General features: G+C 45.9%; 1 protein-coding gene across 8 annotated transcripts in view; it reads left to right on the top strand.

The window, feature by feature from the left end:
- The window catches only part of LOC147122081 (uncharacterized), a 144,749-nt gene that overhangs the window by 92,592 nt on the left and 31,071 nt on the right, over positions 1-21,086 (top strand). For 6 of the 8 annotated variants that reach the window (XM_085982813.1, XM_085982812.1, XM_085982819.1 and 3 more), the window contains 4 exons: positions 96-124; positions 1,312-1,372; positions 6,680-6,708; positions 20,579-20,627. In XM_085982813.1, coding sequence (XP_085838939.1) covers positions 96-124; positions 1,312-1,372; positions 6,680-6,708; positions 20,579-20,627 — 168 coding nt within the window. The remainder of the gene's footprint in view (positions 1-95; positions 125-1,311; positions 1,373-6,679; positions 6,709-20,578; positions 20,628-21,086) is intronic. The other 2 variants (XM_085982815.1, XM_085982814.1) reach the window with 1 other exon arrangement.

Here is a 21,086-nt window from a genome sequence, read left to right as displayed (position 1 = left end):
GTTTTTTTTTTAAAAGCTATACACTAAAAATTAACAATTCTTTTCAACTTTATGGAGAAAACTCCTTGCTTTAACAATTTTTTATTTTACTGCAGCCTTTCACCAGCCCCGCAATCTGAGTCTGGTAAGATTTATATTTTGTGGTATATTGATTTTTTTTCTTGTAAAAGGATACCATGAGGCTTGTAATTTAGTTCTGGTGTAGTGGTCCATAATGCAAGGTGAGATCATTTAGATCATTCACAGCGCATGGTGCATGAGGTGCTGAGAGAGAATTGAAGGCAGGTTATTCTGTACCAGCAACTGTTAAAAGGGCTGTTGGTTTCACTTAAAGATGTGCTGTCTTTTGTTTTTAACATTGCTTCCACTCAAAATACCAGAATTGCTGATCAGATATTGGAGGCCATGCGCAGGAAGTGTTGGAATGGAAGGTGGCACTAGGTGGAGGAGAGGGCTATTTAGAAATACAGACCAAAGACTTTCTCCAATGTCAGAAGATGGCTTATATAACAAACAATATTACCTTCCTTTTTGGTCAGTACATCCATTGGTGGAGTGAATTGATGGCCCCAATGAGAAGCAAGCACGCCTTTCGAGCCATGTAGATTGGCTTGTAAATGGTACAGTGTTGTAATATAAATGGGGTACAAAATATTGCTGTCTTGTGTCAATTTGGTCCTGGACACATCTGAATTAACCTGACATGTGAATTTGTAAGGTCAGGAAATTTTGGCTATGTATGATTGCAGGCATCATTGCATTAAAGAGGCAGTGAGACTGTGCAAGAACTGACATGGATGAGGGGGCAATCCCTAATGAGATTATGCCTAGTTGAGTTGGAGAATGGGCTGAGGATGCCACAATGATCCAAGCCTGACTGTGTACTACAATGAAATTACAATCGGAAATGAGCATCGAGATTCAAGATTCAAGATCATTTTATTGCCATATTTAACTAGTACAATGGAATGCTTACTCCCCACTCACTCCCACAATACAAGCATATAATATAAAAGCAAAAAAGTAAAAACAAGTATAAATAAAAACAGTAAGTAATAAGATTGAAATTTGCATGCACAGTCAATTTTATTAGTCAACTTCAAGCTTAAATCTAGTTGATGAGTTAATGGGTGTTCAGTGAAATATTTATACCTGTAGTGGATGTTGGAAAATTAATTTATCCTTTTAAATATATTTATTGCTGTTTTGTAATAAAACATTTGAATGGAAACCCCAAAATTAAGGTTACACTTGTGAAATGGGTTTTCACATCTTGCTTTGTGTGTACATCTTTGTTTCTCTTTTTCACAGGATCTGCATCAAACATGTATGATGATGCAATAAACAAGGTGATGACAAGTCAAACAGTCAGGTACTACTCAAAACTACAAGCATGGATATTGTTCTCCCATTAAGGCTAACTGACTGACTGAAAAGTAAACAGGATGTGCATACATTTATGTAAACTACCTATGATCAAATACATATTGATGGGTTTTCTGTGATTTCTGTTTTATCAGCTATAGAACCAGTTATAAGTGTGAAAAATTAAAAGTCTTTGTAGCAGTGCTGCTGCTAATGAAAGCCCTGACTTTATTGGCAGAGCTATGATGAAGGAAAGATTTGCATTTTTATAGTGGCTTAGCATAACTCTCAGAAATATCTCAGAGCCTTGCATATTGAAATAAATATTTTTGAAGTGCAACGATTATTGATAAGTGGACCAATGTGCAGTCAATTTGTGCACAGCCTGATCCCACAAACAGCAATGAGATAAATGACCAATTCATTTGTTTTCAGTTGTGGTTGATTGAAGGTAGATTGTTGGCCAGGATGCATCAAGAATTCCCTGACATAATGGCCCTGAAATTAGGATCGGGGGCTTGCCGCACGTGCAAGCCCCCGATGTGCACTCACCCTGCGCGCCGACATCTGAAGCCCGGGCCTACTTGCATTTCCTGTCACAGGCCCGGTTCCGCTGTCGGCACGCTGTACTTACCTGATCCAGCGGCATAGTTCGTGCGATGTGCCGGCTGGGATCAGGTGAGCACTGTGCAGCCAATCAGGGGAGGGGAAACTCATTCATGAGTTTGACAGTAAGAGTTGTCAAACTCAAAGTATGGGCTGCCAAAACACTACTTTAACTTTAAATAAAATTTTAAAAAACATCCCACTGATTATATTAACTATAAATAAGTTTTTAAAAATGTTTTAAACAATTAATCAATTTTTTGAAAAAAATAAATTTTTTAAAAATAGGGTCTAAAACTAAACTTACTATCCTGTAAATTCTTTAAAAATAACAAACCTGTGGAAAAAAAAATTCTACATTGTACTAAAAGCCCACTTACCTGAAAAACTAAACACACATCTGGTTTTTCCACGCATAAAGACCGGAGGCCTTTACACGCGCGCAACTCTGGGGGGGTGGGGGGAAGGAATTTCACTGCGCACGCGCTGCCTGTGCAGTCGCGCGCGCTCTGCCTCTTAACCCCTTGGGTCAGAGGACAGGAAATGCCGGTTTTCAGCGCATGCGCTGTGCATGCTGAAAACCAGCAATTCCTCCGGGCACACGCGTGAGTACCCCCGTCCGTACTCACGCGTTGTGCCCGGAATTACTGGGCCAATCTTTAACTTCTACCTGAAATATTAGAACAGGCACATGGGGCCTTTTTTTTTTTATTGGTTCATGGGATGTGGGCATCGTGAGCAAGGCCAGCATTTATTGCCCATCCCTAGTTGCCCTTGAGAAGGTGGTGGTGAGCTGCCGCCTTGAACAGCAGTCAGTGTGTTGAAGGCACTCCCACAGTGCTGCTACAGAGGGAGTTCCAGGATTTTGACCCAGCAACAATGAAGGAACGGCGATATACTTCCAAGCTAGGATGGTGTGTAACTTGGAGGGGCACTTGCAGGTGATGGTGTTCCCATGTGCCTGCTGCCCTTGTCCTTCTAAGTGGAAGAGGTTGTGGGTTTGGGAGGTGCTGCTGAAGAAGCCTTGACGAATTGCTGCAGTGCATCTTGTAGATGGCCTTGGTTTAATGTTTCCTGTGAAGGGTAATTCCTCTCAAAATGTGGCACCCCTGACAATGCAGCACTGATGAATCAGCCTGGATCATATGCTCAAGTCCTGGAGTGAGGCTTGAACCCACCATCTTCTGACTCAAGCTGATATTTATTAAATAAAAACAAAATGCTGGAAATACTCAGCAGGTCAGGCAGCATCTGTGGAGACAAACGGAGTTAGCGTTTCAGGTCAATGACCTTTCATCAGAACTGGAAAAAGCTGGAGATGGAACAGGTTTTAAGCAAGTGCAGAGGCAGGGAAAGGTGAGAGGGGAGGACAGAACAAAAGGGAAGGTCTGTGTTAGGGTGGAAGGCAGGAGAGATTAAATGACAAAAGGTATGATTGTACAAAGCAAAAGGAGATGGTAATGGGACAAGTAAACAAAAAAAATGGGTCTAGAAGAGGTGTAAATGGGAATAGCAGAATCATCAACAGCTGCGTCTGGGGGGAAAAAGGGGCAGAGGTTATAATCTGAAATTGTTGAATTCGATGGAGTCCAGAAGGCTGTAAAGTGCCTAATCGAAAGATGAGGTGCTGTTCCTCAAGCTGATGTTGAGCTTTGTTGGAACAGTGTAAGAGGCCGAGGACACAGAGAAGTGGAGAATTAAGTGATAGGTGACAGGAAGCTCGGGGTCACGCTTGCAGACTGAACTGAGATGTTCCACAAAGTGGTCACCCAATCTGCATTTGGTCTCCCCAGGGGAGAGTGCATCGTGAGCAGCGAATACAGTATACTAAATTGCAAGAAGTACAAAGTAAATCGCTATTTCATCTGGAAGGAATGTTTGGGGCCCTGGAAAGGGGGAAGGTAAAATGGCAGGTGTTGCTTCTCCTGTGCTTGCTGTGGGAAGGGGAGAGGGTGTTGGGGGGTGATTGAAGAGTGGACCAGGGTGTCGCTGAGGGAACGGTCCCTTCGGAATGCTGGGAGGGGAAGGAAAGATGTGTTTGGTGGTGGGATCACACTGAAGATGGCAGAGGATGATCCATTGAATGTGGAGGCTGGTGGGGTGAAAGGAGAGGACAAGGGGAACCCTTTGGGGTTCTGGGAGGGAGGGGAAGGGGGGTGAGCAGAAATGTGGGAAATGGAATGGACATGGTCGAGGGCCCTGTCAACCACAGTAGAGGGGAATCCTCGGTTGAGGAAAGAGGAAGACATACTGGAAGCACTAGTTTGGAAGGTGGCATCGTCGGAACAGATGCGACGGACAAACTGAGACAATGGAATAGGGTCCTTACTGGAAGCGGGATGGGAGGAAGTGTAGTCAAGGTAGCTGTGGGAGTCAGTGGCTTATAGTGGATGTTGGTCGATAGCCTATCTCCAGAAATGGAGACAGAAGTCGAGGAAGGGAAGAGTCGGAGATGGACTACTCGAAGGTGAGGGAAGGGTGGAAATTGGAAGCAAAGTAAATGAAATTATTAATTAATTAATGCAGATACAGTTGCTTTGCTTATGACACTGGCACAGAGTATCGACTTGAGGTGGCTTTGTACTGTGCCAGAAGTGAGGGTAGTGCTGGTGAGGCAATCACAGAATCACAGAAATCACAGAAACCCCACAGTGCAGATAGAGGCCATTTCGGCCCATCGAGCCTGCACCGACACATATCCCACCCGATTCCCCGTAACCCCTACACCAACACATATCCCACCCTATCCCCGTAACCCCACGTATTTAATCCCCCTAACACTAAGGGTCAATTTATCATAGCCAATCAACCTAACCTGCACATCTTTGGACTGTGGAGGAAACCGGAGCACCCGGAGGAAACCCACGCAAACACGGGGAGAATGTGCAAACTCCACACAGACAGCAATGTAACTGGTTGTTGCCAGCAACACCAACCTTTACTGTTTGTCAATCTTCCCGGCTATGGGTAGGCTCAGCCCACTTATGCAGCCCATTAATGCTATTTTTATATTGCTGGCCATTGGGAATATTCGGCAGACATCAGGCAAAGTCCACAGCCAGACAATTAAAGTTGCAGTCGTGAATTTAAACAGCCGCACATAGACATGTTTGTACATGTATGGTGGTTTGTGTTGCTATCAATGCTCTGAAATCCAACTCACAAAATAAATGGGGTGAATTCAAGAGCACTGGGAGCTAAAGCCGACAGAACTAATTCTATTTGAAAAGGTTTTGCATAATGTGACAATAGTGGTCATTTTTAACAGAAACATTGAAAATTAACTTTTTGAATTAAATCAATACATCTAAGCTTTTCTTTTTTAATATATTGATTTACTACGGTGAGTCACAAACTTGTCAAACTAGTGTGACTAAAAAATGCAATTAAGGCATACGTGCGGCATGTGCAAACAAAAGTGTAAGGTACAGCAGCCAGAAATTGATTACAGTAATGCTATTTTAAAGGGACTCTGCCGTCAATTAAAAAAAAGTGCTTGTAAGCAAATGCCTGCCATATATACTTCAATGATGTAAATCACATTGAAACCCAACCAACATGCTCCATTTATAGCTCAGCAAAGTCGAGCCATTCGGACAAGCAGAGTTCCCTAGTTTTAGTCAGTCTTTGCTGTTAGTTGATCTCTGCCAGCACATTGGTGGGTTATAATTGGCTTCAGTGCCCTTTGCACAGGAGAAAAAAATCAGCTGTTCCTTATTTGTGATTGCTATGCACAATGCTTCCACTGGGGAATGAGAGTGTGTATGTTGTCAGATGAAGATAGGATTTGGACAGATCTGATGACTACTGTATTTGTATGGAATGTGCCCTTATTGTGTCACATGGAAAATAGCTACTAGCGGATGTATCTGTGGAACTGCACCCCAGCAAGAAGTACATTCAGGAGAGTTGGGAGAATTGATGAGAAATTAGGGGGGGGGGGGGGGGGGGGGGAAATTCCAAACAGTTGTGTGTGATGCATGTTCTCCCTCCCCAAACAAAAAAGAAATGTGGTTTGTGGTTTGCTAAACACTTTTTCCATGGAGCCTATGTCCATTTTAAATTAATAAAAATAACTAGAACATTATTAATTGACAAACGATGAAAAGGAGAAAGTAATGTATATTCTTACAAAATACACATTTTTCCTGATTTAAATATGAAGAATGTATTATCACAGAATCTACAGTTTATATAAAATGCAAGCCTGATTAGAATCAAGTTACAGGAAACTCTCTTTTAACCGGCAAAATTCAGGAGTAGGTTCAGGTAAGTTTTACTTCATATTAGTGGCAGTTCCTGGATCTGTGGCTGTGTAACTGGGGTTTGTGCACTTGTTGCTAAGCAACAGGGACGCTTGGTCTGTGGCCGGAGTTCCTGCACATGTTGCTAAGCAACAGGGAAGCCTGGATTTGTTGCTGTGTACGGAGCTCTCGTACCTTTTAAAACTATACCTCTCTGTAATCCGGACTTTTTGATAAACCGGCACCACGCCGGTCCCGGATAATAGAGTTTCCTGTAGTTCGGCCTTTCTCAAGTTGTTGCGTATTGCAGTGTTACACTGTATACGAAGCCTCATAATGATTTTTTTAAATTACAAAACATACTGCTCTTTACTGAAGAAAATCTACAAGACAACAAAATGTGCAATCTCTTATTCTTTGTCTCTTTTTATTCTGGTCATGGCTGATACAATCAAAATCTTTAGCAGTTCACAGAACCATTTTGCTGATGAAGGTAAGCCCAAATTCCTCTCTTGAATGACATCTATAAGCACCTAATCATATCTAAGTTGTGGCACCATTGAACTGGAGAGCTGCTCTGAAATGCAGCTGGCCCCTCCCCATCACTTTCATCAACGGAACAGTCCTGGAAGGCAGGAGACCTAAAATGGCTGTTGCCAGAAAATTTAATGCTGAGCGGACAAAATAAACATTTCACTACAGCAACTTGCATTCATGTAGCTCCTTTTAATGTAGAAAAATATCCCAAAGTGCTTCACAAGGTCATAATTTTAAAAAATGGATACGGAGCCAAAGAAGGAGATATTAGGAGGGATGACCAAAAGCTTGGTCAAAGAGATGGGTGTTAAGGATGGTGTTAAAGGAGGAGAGGGAGGTGGAGAGGCGAAAGGGTTAAGGAGGGAATTCCTGAACATGGATCATAGGAGGCTGAAGCCACAGCCACCCAATGGTGGGGTGAAGGGTGGGGAAAATACACAAGAGGCTGGAGTCAGGAATGGAGAGTTCAGGGTTGTAGGACTAGAGGAGGTTATTGTTGAGTCTGTGTTTCCAAATGTAGTTATGCTGAATAACTGGACACAGACTACAGAAATAATTAAACAGGTCTTTAGTAATTGAGGGTCAGGGCTGAACTGGAATACACTTTGCTCCACAGGGTTTATATACCGGTGTGGTCACCACCGGTACTACAATGTACAGGAGCCATCAAAAAGTAGTCCATCACCTTAAGGTATCCTCTTAAGGTGATACAGGTTACATACACTACAATTCCTCCCCTTTTAGCTTAACAGTGTACACCCCAATTTAAACATTACATGGATAACATATATACAACTTTCTCACAAAACTGTTCAAAGATTCAGTCTCTGAGGAGGCCTCCTGATCCGGGCCGGATAACGCCTTTCAGGGGTCTCTGGTTCTCGTTGCTGGGGTGACTCATCCATTTGATCTCCTATGGATTGAACATCATCATGTACGTTCGAGTCTGAGGTGGATGCTACAGGCTCAATAACTTCTTCAACTGGTGTCTCTGCCGTAGACATGGGGTCGACCCTTGTTCTCGATTCCACAAGTTGGTCAGCATGACATCGTATTACGTTCTCTCCAACGTCTACCGTGTACATCAAGGGTCCTTGTCGGGCACGAATTGTTCCGGATTGCCATTTATCATTCCTATAGTCCCTGGCCAACACTGGTTGTCCTATTTCGAAACTCCGAGTGGCCTTGTTATTTACGTGCTGGAATTGCTTGTTTTCGACTTCCCTACGCACATTGGGTTTTAACAAATCCAACCGGGACCGCAACCTCCTGTTATAGAACATTATGGCAGGGCTTTGATTTGTCACTGCATGCGTGGCGTTTCGATATGCCATCAGGAAATTGTCCACCTTGTGTTGTAGTGGAATATGGTCTTCGCTCATGGCCTTTATCGCCTTTTTGAACGTTTGTACAAATCTCTCGGCCAACCCATTTGTAGCCGGATGATATGGGGCAGATGTATAGTGTTTCACCCCATTCTTTTTCATGAATTTCTGGAATTCTTCTGACACGAACTGTGGTCTGTTGTCTGAACATATTTGTTCCGGCAACCCATTCCTTGCAAATATGGTTCTTAGAACTGCGATCGTCTTTTCAGAGGTAGTGGTCGACATCGTAATCACTTCTGGCCATTTAGAATGTGCGTCTACTGCTATCAAAAACATGGAATCCATGAATGGACCTGCAAAGTCGATATGCACACGTTGCCATGGGGTTGAAGGCCATTCCCACGGATGCAGCGGTGCAATTGGAGGTGCGTTTTGAACTTTTTGGCACCCTGAGCAGCTTTTAGTCAGATCCTCTATTTGTTTGTCGATACCTGGCCACCACGCATAAGCCCTAGCAAGGCTTTTCATCTGGACTCCCCCCCCCCCCCCCCCCCCCCCCCAGATGACCTTCATGCAATTCCTTCAGAACTCTCTCCCTTAATTTAGGAGGAATAATCACCCTTGTTCCATACATCAATGTTCCTTGACAGACGGACAGCTGTTCTCGTCTGGCTAAGAATGCTGGTAACAGTGGGTCGCCATGTGCTGGCCATCCCTTCACTGTCAAATCGTAGACCCGAGACAGTGTCGGGTCGTTTCGGGTCTCTCTCTCAATACCCGCATTGGTGACTGGTAAGCATTCGATGATGGTCGAGTGAAATATCTCGACAGGGTCAACTGCCGGTGCCTCTTCCGCTGTAGGTAGTGGCAGGCGCGACAGCCCATCAGCATTACCATGTTGCTTTGTACCTTTGAATTCGATATCATATTGATGTGCCCCTAGGAAAAGGGACCATCTCTGAAGCCTCTGCGCCGTCATAACCGGAACACCCTTCTTAGGGTTAAAAATGGAAACCAACGGCTGGTGATCTGTCAGCAGCGTAAACTTTTGGCCTTGCAGGTAATGGTTAAATTTCTTAACTCCCCACACGAGGCTGAGAGCCTCCCTATCTATCTGAGCATAGTTGCGCTCTGCGGAGGTCAATGATCTGGATGCGAACGCGACTGGCCTTTCCAAGCCATTTGGAAACTTCCCGATACCATATGGAGAAGCATCACAAGCTAAGTGAATAGGCAGCGTTGGGTTAAAGTGAGCCAACACTTCCTTAGAGGTGATCAGTGCCTTGCTTTTTTGAAAAGCCCGCTTACAGTCCTCGCTCCACTTCCATGGTACTCCCATTTGCAAAAGTGTGTTCAGCGGGTGTAACACCGTGGATAAATTTGGAAGAAACTTGTGGTAATAGTTAACCAACCCAAGGAACGACCTCAACTGGGATACATTTTCCGGAGCGGGAGCTTTGACAACAGCTTCGATCTTGTCAGGTGACTTATGGAGCCCCTCCTGGTCAATGACGTGGCCGCAGTACGAGATTCGCTTTTGAAAGAACTCACATTTCTGGCGATTAACTTTGAGCCCATATTCTTTCAATCTGGTGAGCACCTGCTCCAAATTCGCGAGGTGATCCTTCTCATCATCTCCTGCAATCAGAACGTCGTCCAGGTAGCATTGTGTGCCTGGAATTCCCTGCAATACCTGCTCCATGGCCCTTTGCCAAATCGCTGGAGCCGATGCCACTCCAAAAACCAGTCTATTATACCGAAATAAGCCCTTATGTGTGTTGATCGTGAGATACTGGCGTGACGCTTCATCAACTTCCATCTGTAGGTACGCCTGCGCCAGGTCTATCTTGAAGTGTTTCCCGCCAGACAGTGAAGCGAAGATATCTTCAATCCGCGGAAGCGGATATTGCACCGTGTGAAGAACCAGATTAACAGTGATCTTGAAATCGCCACAGATGCGAACCTTCCCAGGTTCCCCCGGCTTGTTGCTCAATGAACGCTTCATGACAGGAACAATGGGTGTGGCCCATTCACTCCAGTCCACCTTTGACGGTACTCCTGAACGTTCTAGCCCTTCCAGCTCTGCTTCCACAACAGGTCGTATCGCATAAGGTACCGGTCTGGCTTTGAAAAATTTTGGGTTTGCATGTTCTTCAACCTTGATGCTTGCTGTAATTCCTTTCAGTGTTCCCAGTCCCTGTTGGAACACCTCCTTAGCATCGTCCAATATTTTGGACAGTCGTTTAGGTTTGACGTTGTCCTCTTTACAGGAATCTACAGTCAGTGCTTGTATGGAATGCCAGTCCACATTTATTCTCCGGATCCATTCCCGTCCCAGTAGTGGCGGACCTCCATCAGGTAACACATACAAGTCCATTTCCTGACTTTCTTTACCATTGTAGACCACATTTACTTTTATCTTTCCGATGGGGTATACTATTTGCCCCGTGTATGTTTTCAATGCAATCTCCGTATCCCTCGGGAATGTGCGAGAATAACCTTTTGTAATCTTGCTTATTCATGACCGTCAATGCCGATCCAGTGTCCAATTCCATCTTCACTTGGACTCCCGCTATCCAAAGCATGACCCAGATAGTTTGGTGGTCTGCTGTGTTACGCACATTATGTATTTTTAGACAACCCAGTTCCTTACTGCTGGAGTCTGAATCCATCTTTTGTTCATCCAAACTGTTCTCTGTCACCTTGTGTACTTTTTTGTACTTCTCCTGCGGCGACTTTTTGCTGCTGGTCTTCTTTCCTGACCGGCATACTCTTGCTATGTGACCAAGTTTGCCACATTGCCTGCATTCTTTATCTTTGAACCAGCACTGGTTCTGGTTGTGATAAAAATGCTAACTTCCGGGAAGTTATGTCATCACTTCCTGTGAACTATGAACTGTGTACATACCTCACTTCCTGTCATATGTCACTTCCTGTTGGACTGGTATAAATACTGCTCTGTTCAGTATTGTAAGAGGCTTCTACCAGAGGCATGGTAAAGACCTCTCTTGTGTTTATAGTGTGTTTATAAGTTACTTAAAGCTTACTTTAAAGTTACTTGATGGTAAGTCTCCTTTTTCTTACATCAATTTAAGTAACTTAGTATTTACACTGACAAATACTAGACCTTCAGACAAACTCGGAAGTTAAGGATCCAGGGAACCACCCATCATGGAGAAAATCCTTAGACCTATTCGTCTGGACTTGGACCCGAATACACCAGCAGCTGGCAGGGTATGGAAGCATTGGTATCGTACTTTTGAGAATTTTCTGGATGAATGTAAAGCGGATGCTCCTGCTAAATTGAAGATACTTGTCAATTATGTGACCCCAAAAATGTTCGAATATGTTGATGACTGGGATAATTACGAAGAGGTGATTCGGGCACTTAAGAAACTGTATGCGAAGACCCCAAATGAGGTCTATGCTAGACATCTACTGGCCACAGCCCGACAAGGGCCAGGGGAATCAATTGACGAATTCCTGCAAGAACTTCGCAGGCTCAGCGTAGATTGTAACTTTCAGGCAGCCTCAGCTGAGCTGTACCGCCAAGAAATGATTCGGGATGCTTTCATCTGTGGGATTGCCTCTCTATTTATACGCCAGCGTCTACTAGAAAGTAAAACACTTGAGCTACAAAAAGCTTTTGACCTAGCTTGTTCACTGGATTTGGCAAAGAGAAATGCAGACCTCTATCAGCTGCCCAGATCTCGATCTGCTGCTGTAGCTGCAACCAGACAATTCAAGCGGTCTCAGGTGAACCCTATCATGGGGGAATCTAATTCTGATAATTCTGATGAAGAAGAGGAGGACGACCCCACTTTAGCAGCCTCTTGGCAATCTAGGAAGGAATGCTTCTTTTGTGGAGATGCTTTTCACCCTAGGAAAACCTGCCCTGCTCGCAATGCAATCTGCAGTTATTGCGGGAAAAAAGGACACTTTGCTAAAGTTTGCCTATCAAGGGCCTCTACGAGGGCCAATCCAGCTAAGACCTACCGAACTGCCCCAATTAGGGCCTATCAAGATGCTCCAGCTAGGACCTATCAAGCTTCCTCTCGAGCTCTCTCCCGAAGAAGCACACCGAGAGTTTTAGCCACTCTCTGTGCAACGACACCAATTACAGCTGCTTGCCCTCTTGTAGACGAGGTCGAACTAACCGATGCCAACCCCACCTATGCAAACATACGATATTCCGACGGCCGAGAATCTACCGTATCATTACGGGATCTGGCTCCCTGCCCACCAGGACCTAGTGGGACATCGGGTGATGGCATTTCACCAGGAAACTCTTGGGACCTATCGGGTACCCCTCTCCAGGATCCTGATCGGACACCAACTAGCTTGGTGCCGGTAGAACCCCGTGCTCAAGGTTGCGACCCTCCCAGTACCGCGCATGAAAGTACTGATCCGCCACAGACCAGCTCTGCACCTCCCTCTGAACAGAGGCAGTCCGACTTTGAACCTATTGGGGCTCGTACTCGAAGCCATGATCTCCCCGACCCTTCACAGGGCAATCCAGGCCACACAGACTCTGACCAATGGCCAACCGCATGTAAGCGGACCAGCGACCCTCTACGACGGGAATCCAAACGGGTGCGACTCTTCCTTGTTCGGCGGCTGCGGACCAAAAGGTAGACCACAGCCTCCTAATCCTGCAGGAGGGAAGAATGTGATAAAAATGCTAACTTCCGGGAAGTTATGTCATCACTTCCTGTGAACTATGAACTATGAACTGTGTACATACCTCACTTCCTGTCATATGTCACTTCCTGTTGGACTGGTATAAATACTGCTCTGTTCAGTATTGTAAGAGGCTTCTACCAGAGGCATGGTAAAGACCTCTCTTGTGTATATGGTGTGTTTATAAGTTACTTAAAGCTTACTTTAAAGTTACTTGATGGTAAGTCTCCTTTTTCTTACATCACTGGTCATGCGTTGTCCTTCCGCAACGATAGCACTTTACTGCGCCCAATGCCATTTCATTGGTGCTGAATTCCAATGGCCTTTGCTGTATCTCTGCAGCGCCTCGTGCTGCTGCCTCGTGCGATGCTGCAATGCTGAAAGCTTTGTCCAGCGTAAGATCCTTTTCCTCTAGCAGTCGCTTCTGGGTTCCTTCCCTTAGGAGCCCACACACAAACTTATCTCTCAGTGCGTCTGCTAGTCCTGTACCGAACTGACAGTACTTTGATAACTTGCGCAGTTCGATTAAGAATTCAGCGTTGCTTTCTTCTTTAAGTTGAATTCTTTTGTAGAATTTAAATCGTTCCGCTATCAGCAGCGGCGTGGGGTTTAAATGCTCTTGCAGGATAGTAACAATATCCGCGAAACTCTTTCCTACCGGTTTATCTGGTGTTACAAGGTTCCTTAATAACCCGTACGTCTTCGCACCCATCGAGTTTAATAGGGTTAGTGCTTTCTTATCCTCCGGTACCTCATTCGTTGTACAGTAAACTTCGACGCGTTCCACATAAGTGGCCCAATCTTCCACATCGCTATCAAAAGCAGTGATGTTACCCGTTTTTGGCATCCTTGTTGAGTTTCCTTTCCTTCGGATATGATTATTTTATTTTATTTTTTTCAAAATGGCGGCTTCCCGCGCTTGGCGGCTTTTCCCGCGCTTGTCTTCTTCCCCCACCGACTCAAAATGGCGATTACCGCGCTGTTGCCGTTCTCGCCTCCCAGCGGTCCTTTATTTTCCCCTACGCTGCTGCTATTGTTCCCCACCGCTCCCGCGGTCCTTGTGGACATAAACGCTTTTCTGGCTGCTGCGCGTCTCTGCCCCGATTGCAGTCCGGCCCCTGATACCGGCTGCGGTCGTGTTCTCCGCCCTTTTCGTTGTTTCCCTCCCCTTCTCTTACTGACAACTCAGCCGACTTCCCCCCCCCCCCCCCCGTGCCGCTCGATCGGGCTTACCCACCGCTGTCGTCGAAGGGATGTTCACTGATGTTTGACTTCGTGGCCAGAAACCAACCCGGGTTCCCGATTACCTCCCGTGCTATGCAGTGCCCAGCAGGATGTTGAGGGTGGATGCCCTTGATCGACGCCCATTTCAGAGGCGAAGCTTCCTTTGATGCAACTGCCGCTAGGTAAGATCAGACTCGTCGCCACTGAGTCTGTGTTTCCAAATGTAGTTATGCTGAATAACTGGACACAGACTACAGAAATGATTAAACAGGTCTTTAGTAATTGAGGGTCAGGGCTGAAATGGAATACACTTTGCTCCACAGGGTTTATATACCGGTGTGGTCACCACCGGTACTACAATGTACAGGAGCCATCAAAAAGTAAGAAGTCACACAACACCAGGTTATAGTCCAACAGCTTTATTTGAAATCACAAGCTTTCGGAGCGCTGCTCCTTCTTCAGGTGAAGTGGAGAAATGCATAAAGACACAGCTTATATAGTCAGAGAATCATGTCAGATGTTTACAGGTAACCTTTCCAACTGCCATTTATCACACCTCGGCAGAGAGATAATCACAGCAGTCAAAGGTGTGAATGGTGTCCAAACAGGTCAGTCAGGGAAACATTACATCAAAGAACAATGAGGTGGGGTCACAAGGGGTCAAATATTGCAGATGCTGGGGTCTGTATGAAAAACAAAAAAACAGACAAAAAACATTTTTTTGGCTGGAAATCACAGCAGGTCCGGCCGCATCTGTGTAGAGAGAACAAGCCAATGTCGACTCGAGTCTGGATGACCCTGCATCAGTGGGGTTACATGTAGCGTGACATGAACCCAAGATCTCGGTTTAGGCCGTCCTCATGGGTGCGGAACTTGGCTATCAGTTTCTGCTCGACGATTTTGCGTTGTCGTGTGTCTCGAAGGCCACCTTGGAGAATGCTTACCCGAAGATCGGAGGCTGAATGTCCTTGACTGCTGAAGTGTTCCCCGACTGGGAGGGAACACTCCTGCCTGGTGATTGTTGCGCGGTGTCCGTTCATCCGTTGTCGCAGTGTCTGCATGGTCTCGCCGATGTACCATGCTCTGGGGCATCTTTTCCTGCAACGTATGAGGTAGACAACGTTGGCCGAGTCACATGAGTATGTACCATGTACCTGGTGGGTGGTGTCCTCACGTGTGATGATGGTATCTGTGTTGATGATCTGGCATGTCTTGCAGAGGTTGCTGTGGCAGGGTTGTGTGGTGTCGTGGTCGCTGTTCTCCTGAAGGCTGGGTAATTTGCTGCGAACGATGGTCTGTTTGAGGTTAGGCGGCTGTTTGAAAGCGAGTAGTGGAGGCGTGGGGATGGCCTTAGCGAGGTGTTCGTCGTCATCGATGACGTGAAGGCTGCGAAGAACATGGCGTAGTTTCTCCGCTCCGGGGAAGTACTGGACGACGAAGGGTACTCTGTTGGTTGTGTCCCGTGTTTGTCTTCTGAGGAGGTCTATGCGATTTTTCGCTGTGGCCCGTCGGAACTGTCGATCGACGAGTCGAGCGTCATATCCCGTTCTTACAAGGGCGTCTTTCAGTGTCTGTAGGTGTCCATCGCGTTCCTCCTCGTCTGAGCAGATCCTGTGTATTCGCAGGGCTTGTCCATAGGGGATGGCTTCTTTAACGTGGTTAGGGTGGAAGCTGGAGAAGTGAAGCATCGTGAGGTTGTCCGTGGGCTTGCGGTAGAGTGAAGTGCTGAGGTGTCCGTCTTTGATGGAGATTCGTGTGTCCAGGAATGAGACTGATTCTGAGGAGTAGTCCATGGTGAGTTTGATGGTGGGATGGAACTTGTTGATGTTATCGTGTAGTCTTTTCAGTGATTCTTCGCCATGGGTCCATAGGAAGAAAATGTCGTCGATGTATCTGGTGTATAGCGTTGGTTGGAGATCCTGTGCAGCGAAGAAGTCTTGCTCGAACTTGTGCATGAAGATGTTTGCGTATTGGGGTGCGAATTTGGTCCCCATGGCTGTTCCGTGTGTTTGGGTAAAGAACTGGTTGTCGAAGGTGAAGACATTGTGGTCAAGGATGAAGCGGATGAGTTGTAGGATGGCGTCTGGAGATTGGCTGTTGTTGGTGTTGAGTACTGAGGCTGTCGCAGCGATGCCGTCATCGTGGGGGATACTGGTGTAGAGTGCCGAGACGTCCATCGTGGCGAGGAGTGTTCCTGGTTCAACTGGTCCGTGGGTGCTGAGCTTCTGTAAGAAGTCTGTAGTGTCGCGACAGAAGCTGGGGGTTCCCTGTACGATGGGTTTCAGGATGCCCTCGACATATCCAGAGAGGTTCTCACACAGGGTTCCGTTGCCTGATGCGATAGGACGTCCAGGTGTGTTGGCTTTGTGTATCTTTGGGAGGCAGTAGAAGTCTCCCACGCGGGGAGTACGTGGGATGAGAGCATGTAGGATGCTTTGAAGGTCTGGATCGAAGGTTTTGATCAGTCTGTTGAGTTGGCGAGTGTGTTCTTTGGTCGGATCTGCGGGTAACTGTCTGTAGTGTTCCTGGTTGTCCAGTTGTCGGTATACTTCTTTGCAATAGTCCGTTCTGTTCTGTATGACGATGGCACCTCCTTTGTCTGCTGGTTTGATGACGATGTTGCGGTTGGTCTTCAGAGCGTGGATGGCGTTGCGTTGTGCTCGGGTGACATTCTGGACTGTCTTGTGAGTGCAGCTGATGAATCTGGCGTTGATGCATCTCCTGACAGCTTGAGCATACATGTCAAGCTTAGGGCAGCGACCCTCCGGAGGGGTCCAATTTGACTCTTCTTCGGTTGCTGCACTGCGGATCCCTCTGTCTGCTGTTCCGGATCATTGATTGTCTCATTGGGTTCGCTGCTGACATCTTGGGATTTGTGGAAGAATTCCCGGAGCCTCATTCTCCTGATGAATTCCTCTGTGTCTGCCGCGAGACCGATGGGGTCCCTTTTGGTGGTGGGGCAGAAATTGAGCCCTCGGCTGAGAACTTCAATTTCGTCTGGTTGAAGGGTGAGGTCGGACAGTTTGACGATGGATTTCCCTGTGGTTTCAACCGTGGTACCGGGGGAGGCTTGGTTGCTGCTGCTGGTGATGCCAAGTTTCTCAAGCTTCCTGTTCTTGGTGTGCACGTAGGTAGCGTAGTTCCGTTGCCTTGTTTGTTTGGCGGTGTCTCGTAGCTGGTCTGCTGCGTCCTGAGCACAGGCTGAGAACATGGACTCCATCTCGGTTTCGAGGTTGCGGCGTCTGCTGTAGAGCTGGTGTACGAGATGGTTGAGGAGTGTGCGAGAGGTACGACGGCAGAGTCTCTCAGCGTAGTCTGTGTTGTAGGTCGACTTGAGTGGGTTAGTGATCTGTAGTCCTTTCGGGATCTTGTCTGCTTTCTTGCATCTCTGTAGAAATTTGATGTCTGTGTCGATATGCGCGATCTTCTTGGAGATCCTCTCCACTTTGAGCCGGCAGTTTGTGGTGTCGATAGTAGCCATGGTGTGGAGATGCCGGAGTTGGACTGGGGTGGACAAATGTAAGAAGTCACACAACACCAGGTTATAGTCCAACAGCTTTATTTGAAATCACAAGCTTTCGGAGCGCTGCTCCTTCTTCAGGTGAAGTGGAGAAATGCATAAAGACACAGCTTATATAGTCAGAGAATCATGTCAGATGTTTACAGGTAACCTTTCCAACTGCCATTTATCCCACCTCGGCAGAGGTGTGATACACCAGATACATCGACGACATTTTCTTCCTATGGACCCACGGCGAAGAATCACTGAAAAGACTACACGATAACATCAACAAGTTCCATCCCACCATCAAACTCACCATGGACTACTCCTCAGAATCAGTCTCATTCCTGGACACACGAATCTCCATCAAAGACGGACACCTCAGCACTTCACTCTACCGCAAGCCCACGGACAACCTCACGATGCTTCACTTCTCCAGCTTCCACCCTAACCACGTTAAAGAAGCCATCCCCTATGGACAAGCCCTGCGAATACACAGGATCTGCTCAGACGAGGAGGAACGCGATGGACACCTACAGACACTGAAAGACGCCCTTGTAAGAACGGGATATGACGCTCGACTCGTCGATCGACAGTTCCGACGGGCCACAGCGAAAAATCGCATAGACCTCCTCAGAAGACAAACACGGGACACAACCAACAGAGTACCCTTCGTCGTCCAGTACTTCTCCGGAGCGGAGAAACTACGCCATGTTCTTCGCAGCCTTCACCATGTCATCGATGACGACGAACACCTCGCTAAGGCCATCCCCACGCCTCCACTACTCGCTTTCAAACAGCCGCCTAACCTCAAACAGACCATCGTTCGCAGCAAATTACCCAGCCTTCAGGAGAACAGCGACCACGACACCACACAACCCTGCCACAGCAACCTCTGCAAGACATGCCAGATCATCAACACAGATACCATCATCACACGTGAGGACACCACCCACCAGGTACATGGTACATACTCATGTGACTCGGCCAACGTTGTCTACCTCATACGTTGCAGGAAAGGATGCCCCCGGAGCATGGTACATCGGCGAGACCATGCAGACACTGCGACAACGGATGAACGGACACCGCGCAACAATCACCAGGCAGGAGTGTTCCCTCCCAGTCGGGGAACACTTCAGCAGTCAAGGACATTCAGCCTCCGATCTTCGGGTAAGCATTCTCCAAGGTGGCCTTCGAGACACACGACAACGCAAAATCGTCGAGCAGAAACTGATAGCCAAGTTCCGCACCCATGAGGACGGCCTAAACCGAGATCTTGGGTTCATGTCACGCTACATGTAACCCCACTGATGCAGGGTCATCCAGACTCGAGTCGACATTGGCTTGTTCTCTCTACACAGATGCGGCCGGACCTGCTGTGATTTCCAGCCAAAAAAATGTTTTTTGTCTTTTTTTGTTTTTCATACAGACCCCAGCATCTGCAATATTTGACCCCTTGTGACCCCACCTCATTGTTCTTTGATGTAATGTTTCCCTGACTGACCTGTTTGGACACCATTCACACCTTTGACTGCTGTGATTATCTCTCTGCCGAGGTGTGATAAATGGCAGTTGGAAAGGTTACCTGTAAACATCTGACATGATTCTCTGACTATATAAGCTGTGTCTTTATGCATTTCTCCACTTCACCTGAAGAAGGAGCAGCGCTCCGAAAGCTTGTGATTTCAAATAAAGCTGTTGGACTATAACCTGGTGTTGTGTGACTTCTTACATTTGTCCACCCCAGTCCAACTCCGGCATCTCCACACCATCAAAAAGTAGTCCATCACCTTAAGGTATCCTCTTAGGTTGGTACAGGTTACATACACTACAGTTATAGGAATAGAAAGGGGTGAGGCGATGGAAGCATTTAAATACAAACGTGAATAGCTTATGTTGTTTGAATTCAGAGGTTTCAAATGTCCTGTTTCACCCCAAGCTGAACTTCCAAGTTCATATCCCATATATCACAAAGACCATCTCTGTAATGTCGCCTGCTTCCACCCCTAACTCAGTCCACCTGATGCTGAAACTGTCATCAATGTCTTCCATAATTCCAAACTTGATTGTTCGAATGCTCTCCTGGTCGGCCTTCCATCCTCCGCCCTCCATACACTTCAGTTCATCTAAAACTACTCAAAATCTACTCATCCATCATCCCTGTCCTCCCTAACCCACTAAACTTTTGGGCTCCCAGACCCCAAAACTTCAAATTTAAAACTTTGTTTTCCTTGTGTTTAAATCTCTCCATGGCCTTGCTTTTCCCATCTCTGTAACCATATCTAGTGTTAAACCCCTCTCCCTGAACTTTCTGTTCCTCTAACTCCAGCGTCTTGTGCCACCCCACCCCTTGTCTCACCTTATGCGGCAATGTCTTAATTCTCCACTCCTCTCTGTCCTTTGGATGAAATCCATCCTTGAACCTCGCCACTTCCCTGTCCTTTTAAATTTCCTTAAACCCACTAAACTTTTGGTCACCTCTTTTAATATTTCCTCCTTTGACTTGGCATCCATTTTTATGCCTCTGTGAGGGATTTGGGATCTCTTTCTACATTAAAGGCGCTATATAACTGCAAGTTGTAGTATTCTCTGGATCAATGAATTTAAAACTCTTGTTCCACATATCTGGCCATTTAGTTTTGTTCCAGATTGAAGCCAAATGCTTAATAGATAAACATGATACTTTGTGTTAGATTTGGAATTGTCTTGATGGAAAATGCCTCACTTGCCCAAAATATCTTTTAGCATGTGCTTGCTTGGAGCATTTTGAATTGTGTAATTAGATAAAATAACTGTTCTCTTGAATTGTACTTGAATTGAATTTTGAAACTTTGTAAATTGATGCAAATTGGTTCTTTCTGTAAAATTCTCCCAGATTTATCTGTTAATATGCACTATATGAGTGTAAATGTCCTAAATGTGATGTGTTTTTTTCAAATATTGTGCTAATTATTCCTTTTAGGGACAATTTCTTCCCAACCGGCCCACAGTGGTTGAACTATGCAGCTTAACACGGTTTACTGTTTGTAGCTGCCCATATTCTGTTGCTCTTTTTTCTGTCAGGCTTATTGTATATATAATTTTTGTTTCAGAATCATTACATGAGCAAATATATGATGATGTGGAAACAAGTAACTCTGAGTAAGTGTATTACATTTATTTTATTTCTCCATTGATTTGGGTAGTAAACACACTCAATAGAGATATTTTGTGTGATGCCACTGGAAAATGTCCTAGTTGTTGTCTTAGCTTTATGCAGAACTGCTTCATCTATGGAAAAGTATCTTGAATGTTAATTTCTCAGGAAAAAAGTAAAGGATTTAAACAATAGTTGTGTATTTGGAGACCATTTTAATATCGAGGGCATTACAACTGATCCTTATCCTGTTCTCTCCCAACAGTTGCATCGTTTATAGTAGGTGCAATCAAGAAAGAGAAGTCTAGCTAAGTTTTGTCCTTTTTAGACTGGGCCACTGGGTTGAATAGTTCAACTAATTGAACACCTTTGCAGCATTCACATAACCTTTCATTCCTCTGAGGTATGTAAAATGAGTACCATGACTCAGAATGTGAGGAGGAAATGGGAGATTGCAGGGGCTT

This window comes from Somniosus microcephalus, chromosome 3, assembly GCF_052327205.1.
Source record: "Somniosus microcephalus isolate GS21.2 chromosome 3, FLI_Smic_1.0, whole genome shotgun sequence".
NCBI lineage: Eukaryota > Metazoa > Chordata > Chondrichthyes > Squaliformes > Somniosidae > Somniosus > Somniosus microcephalus.
The sequence above is the reverse complement of the archived record's forward strand: the minus strand, read 5'-3'. Positions and strand labels throughout refer to the sequence as shown.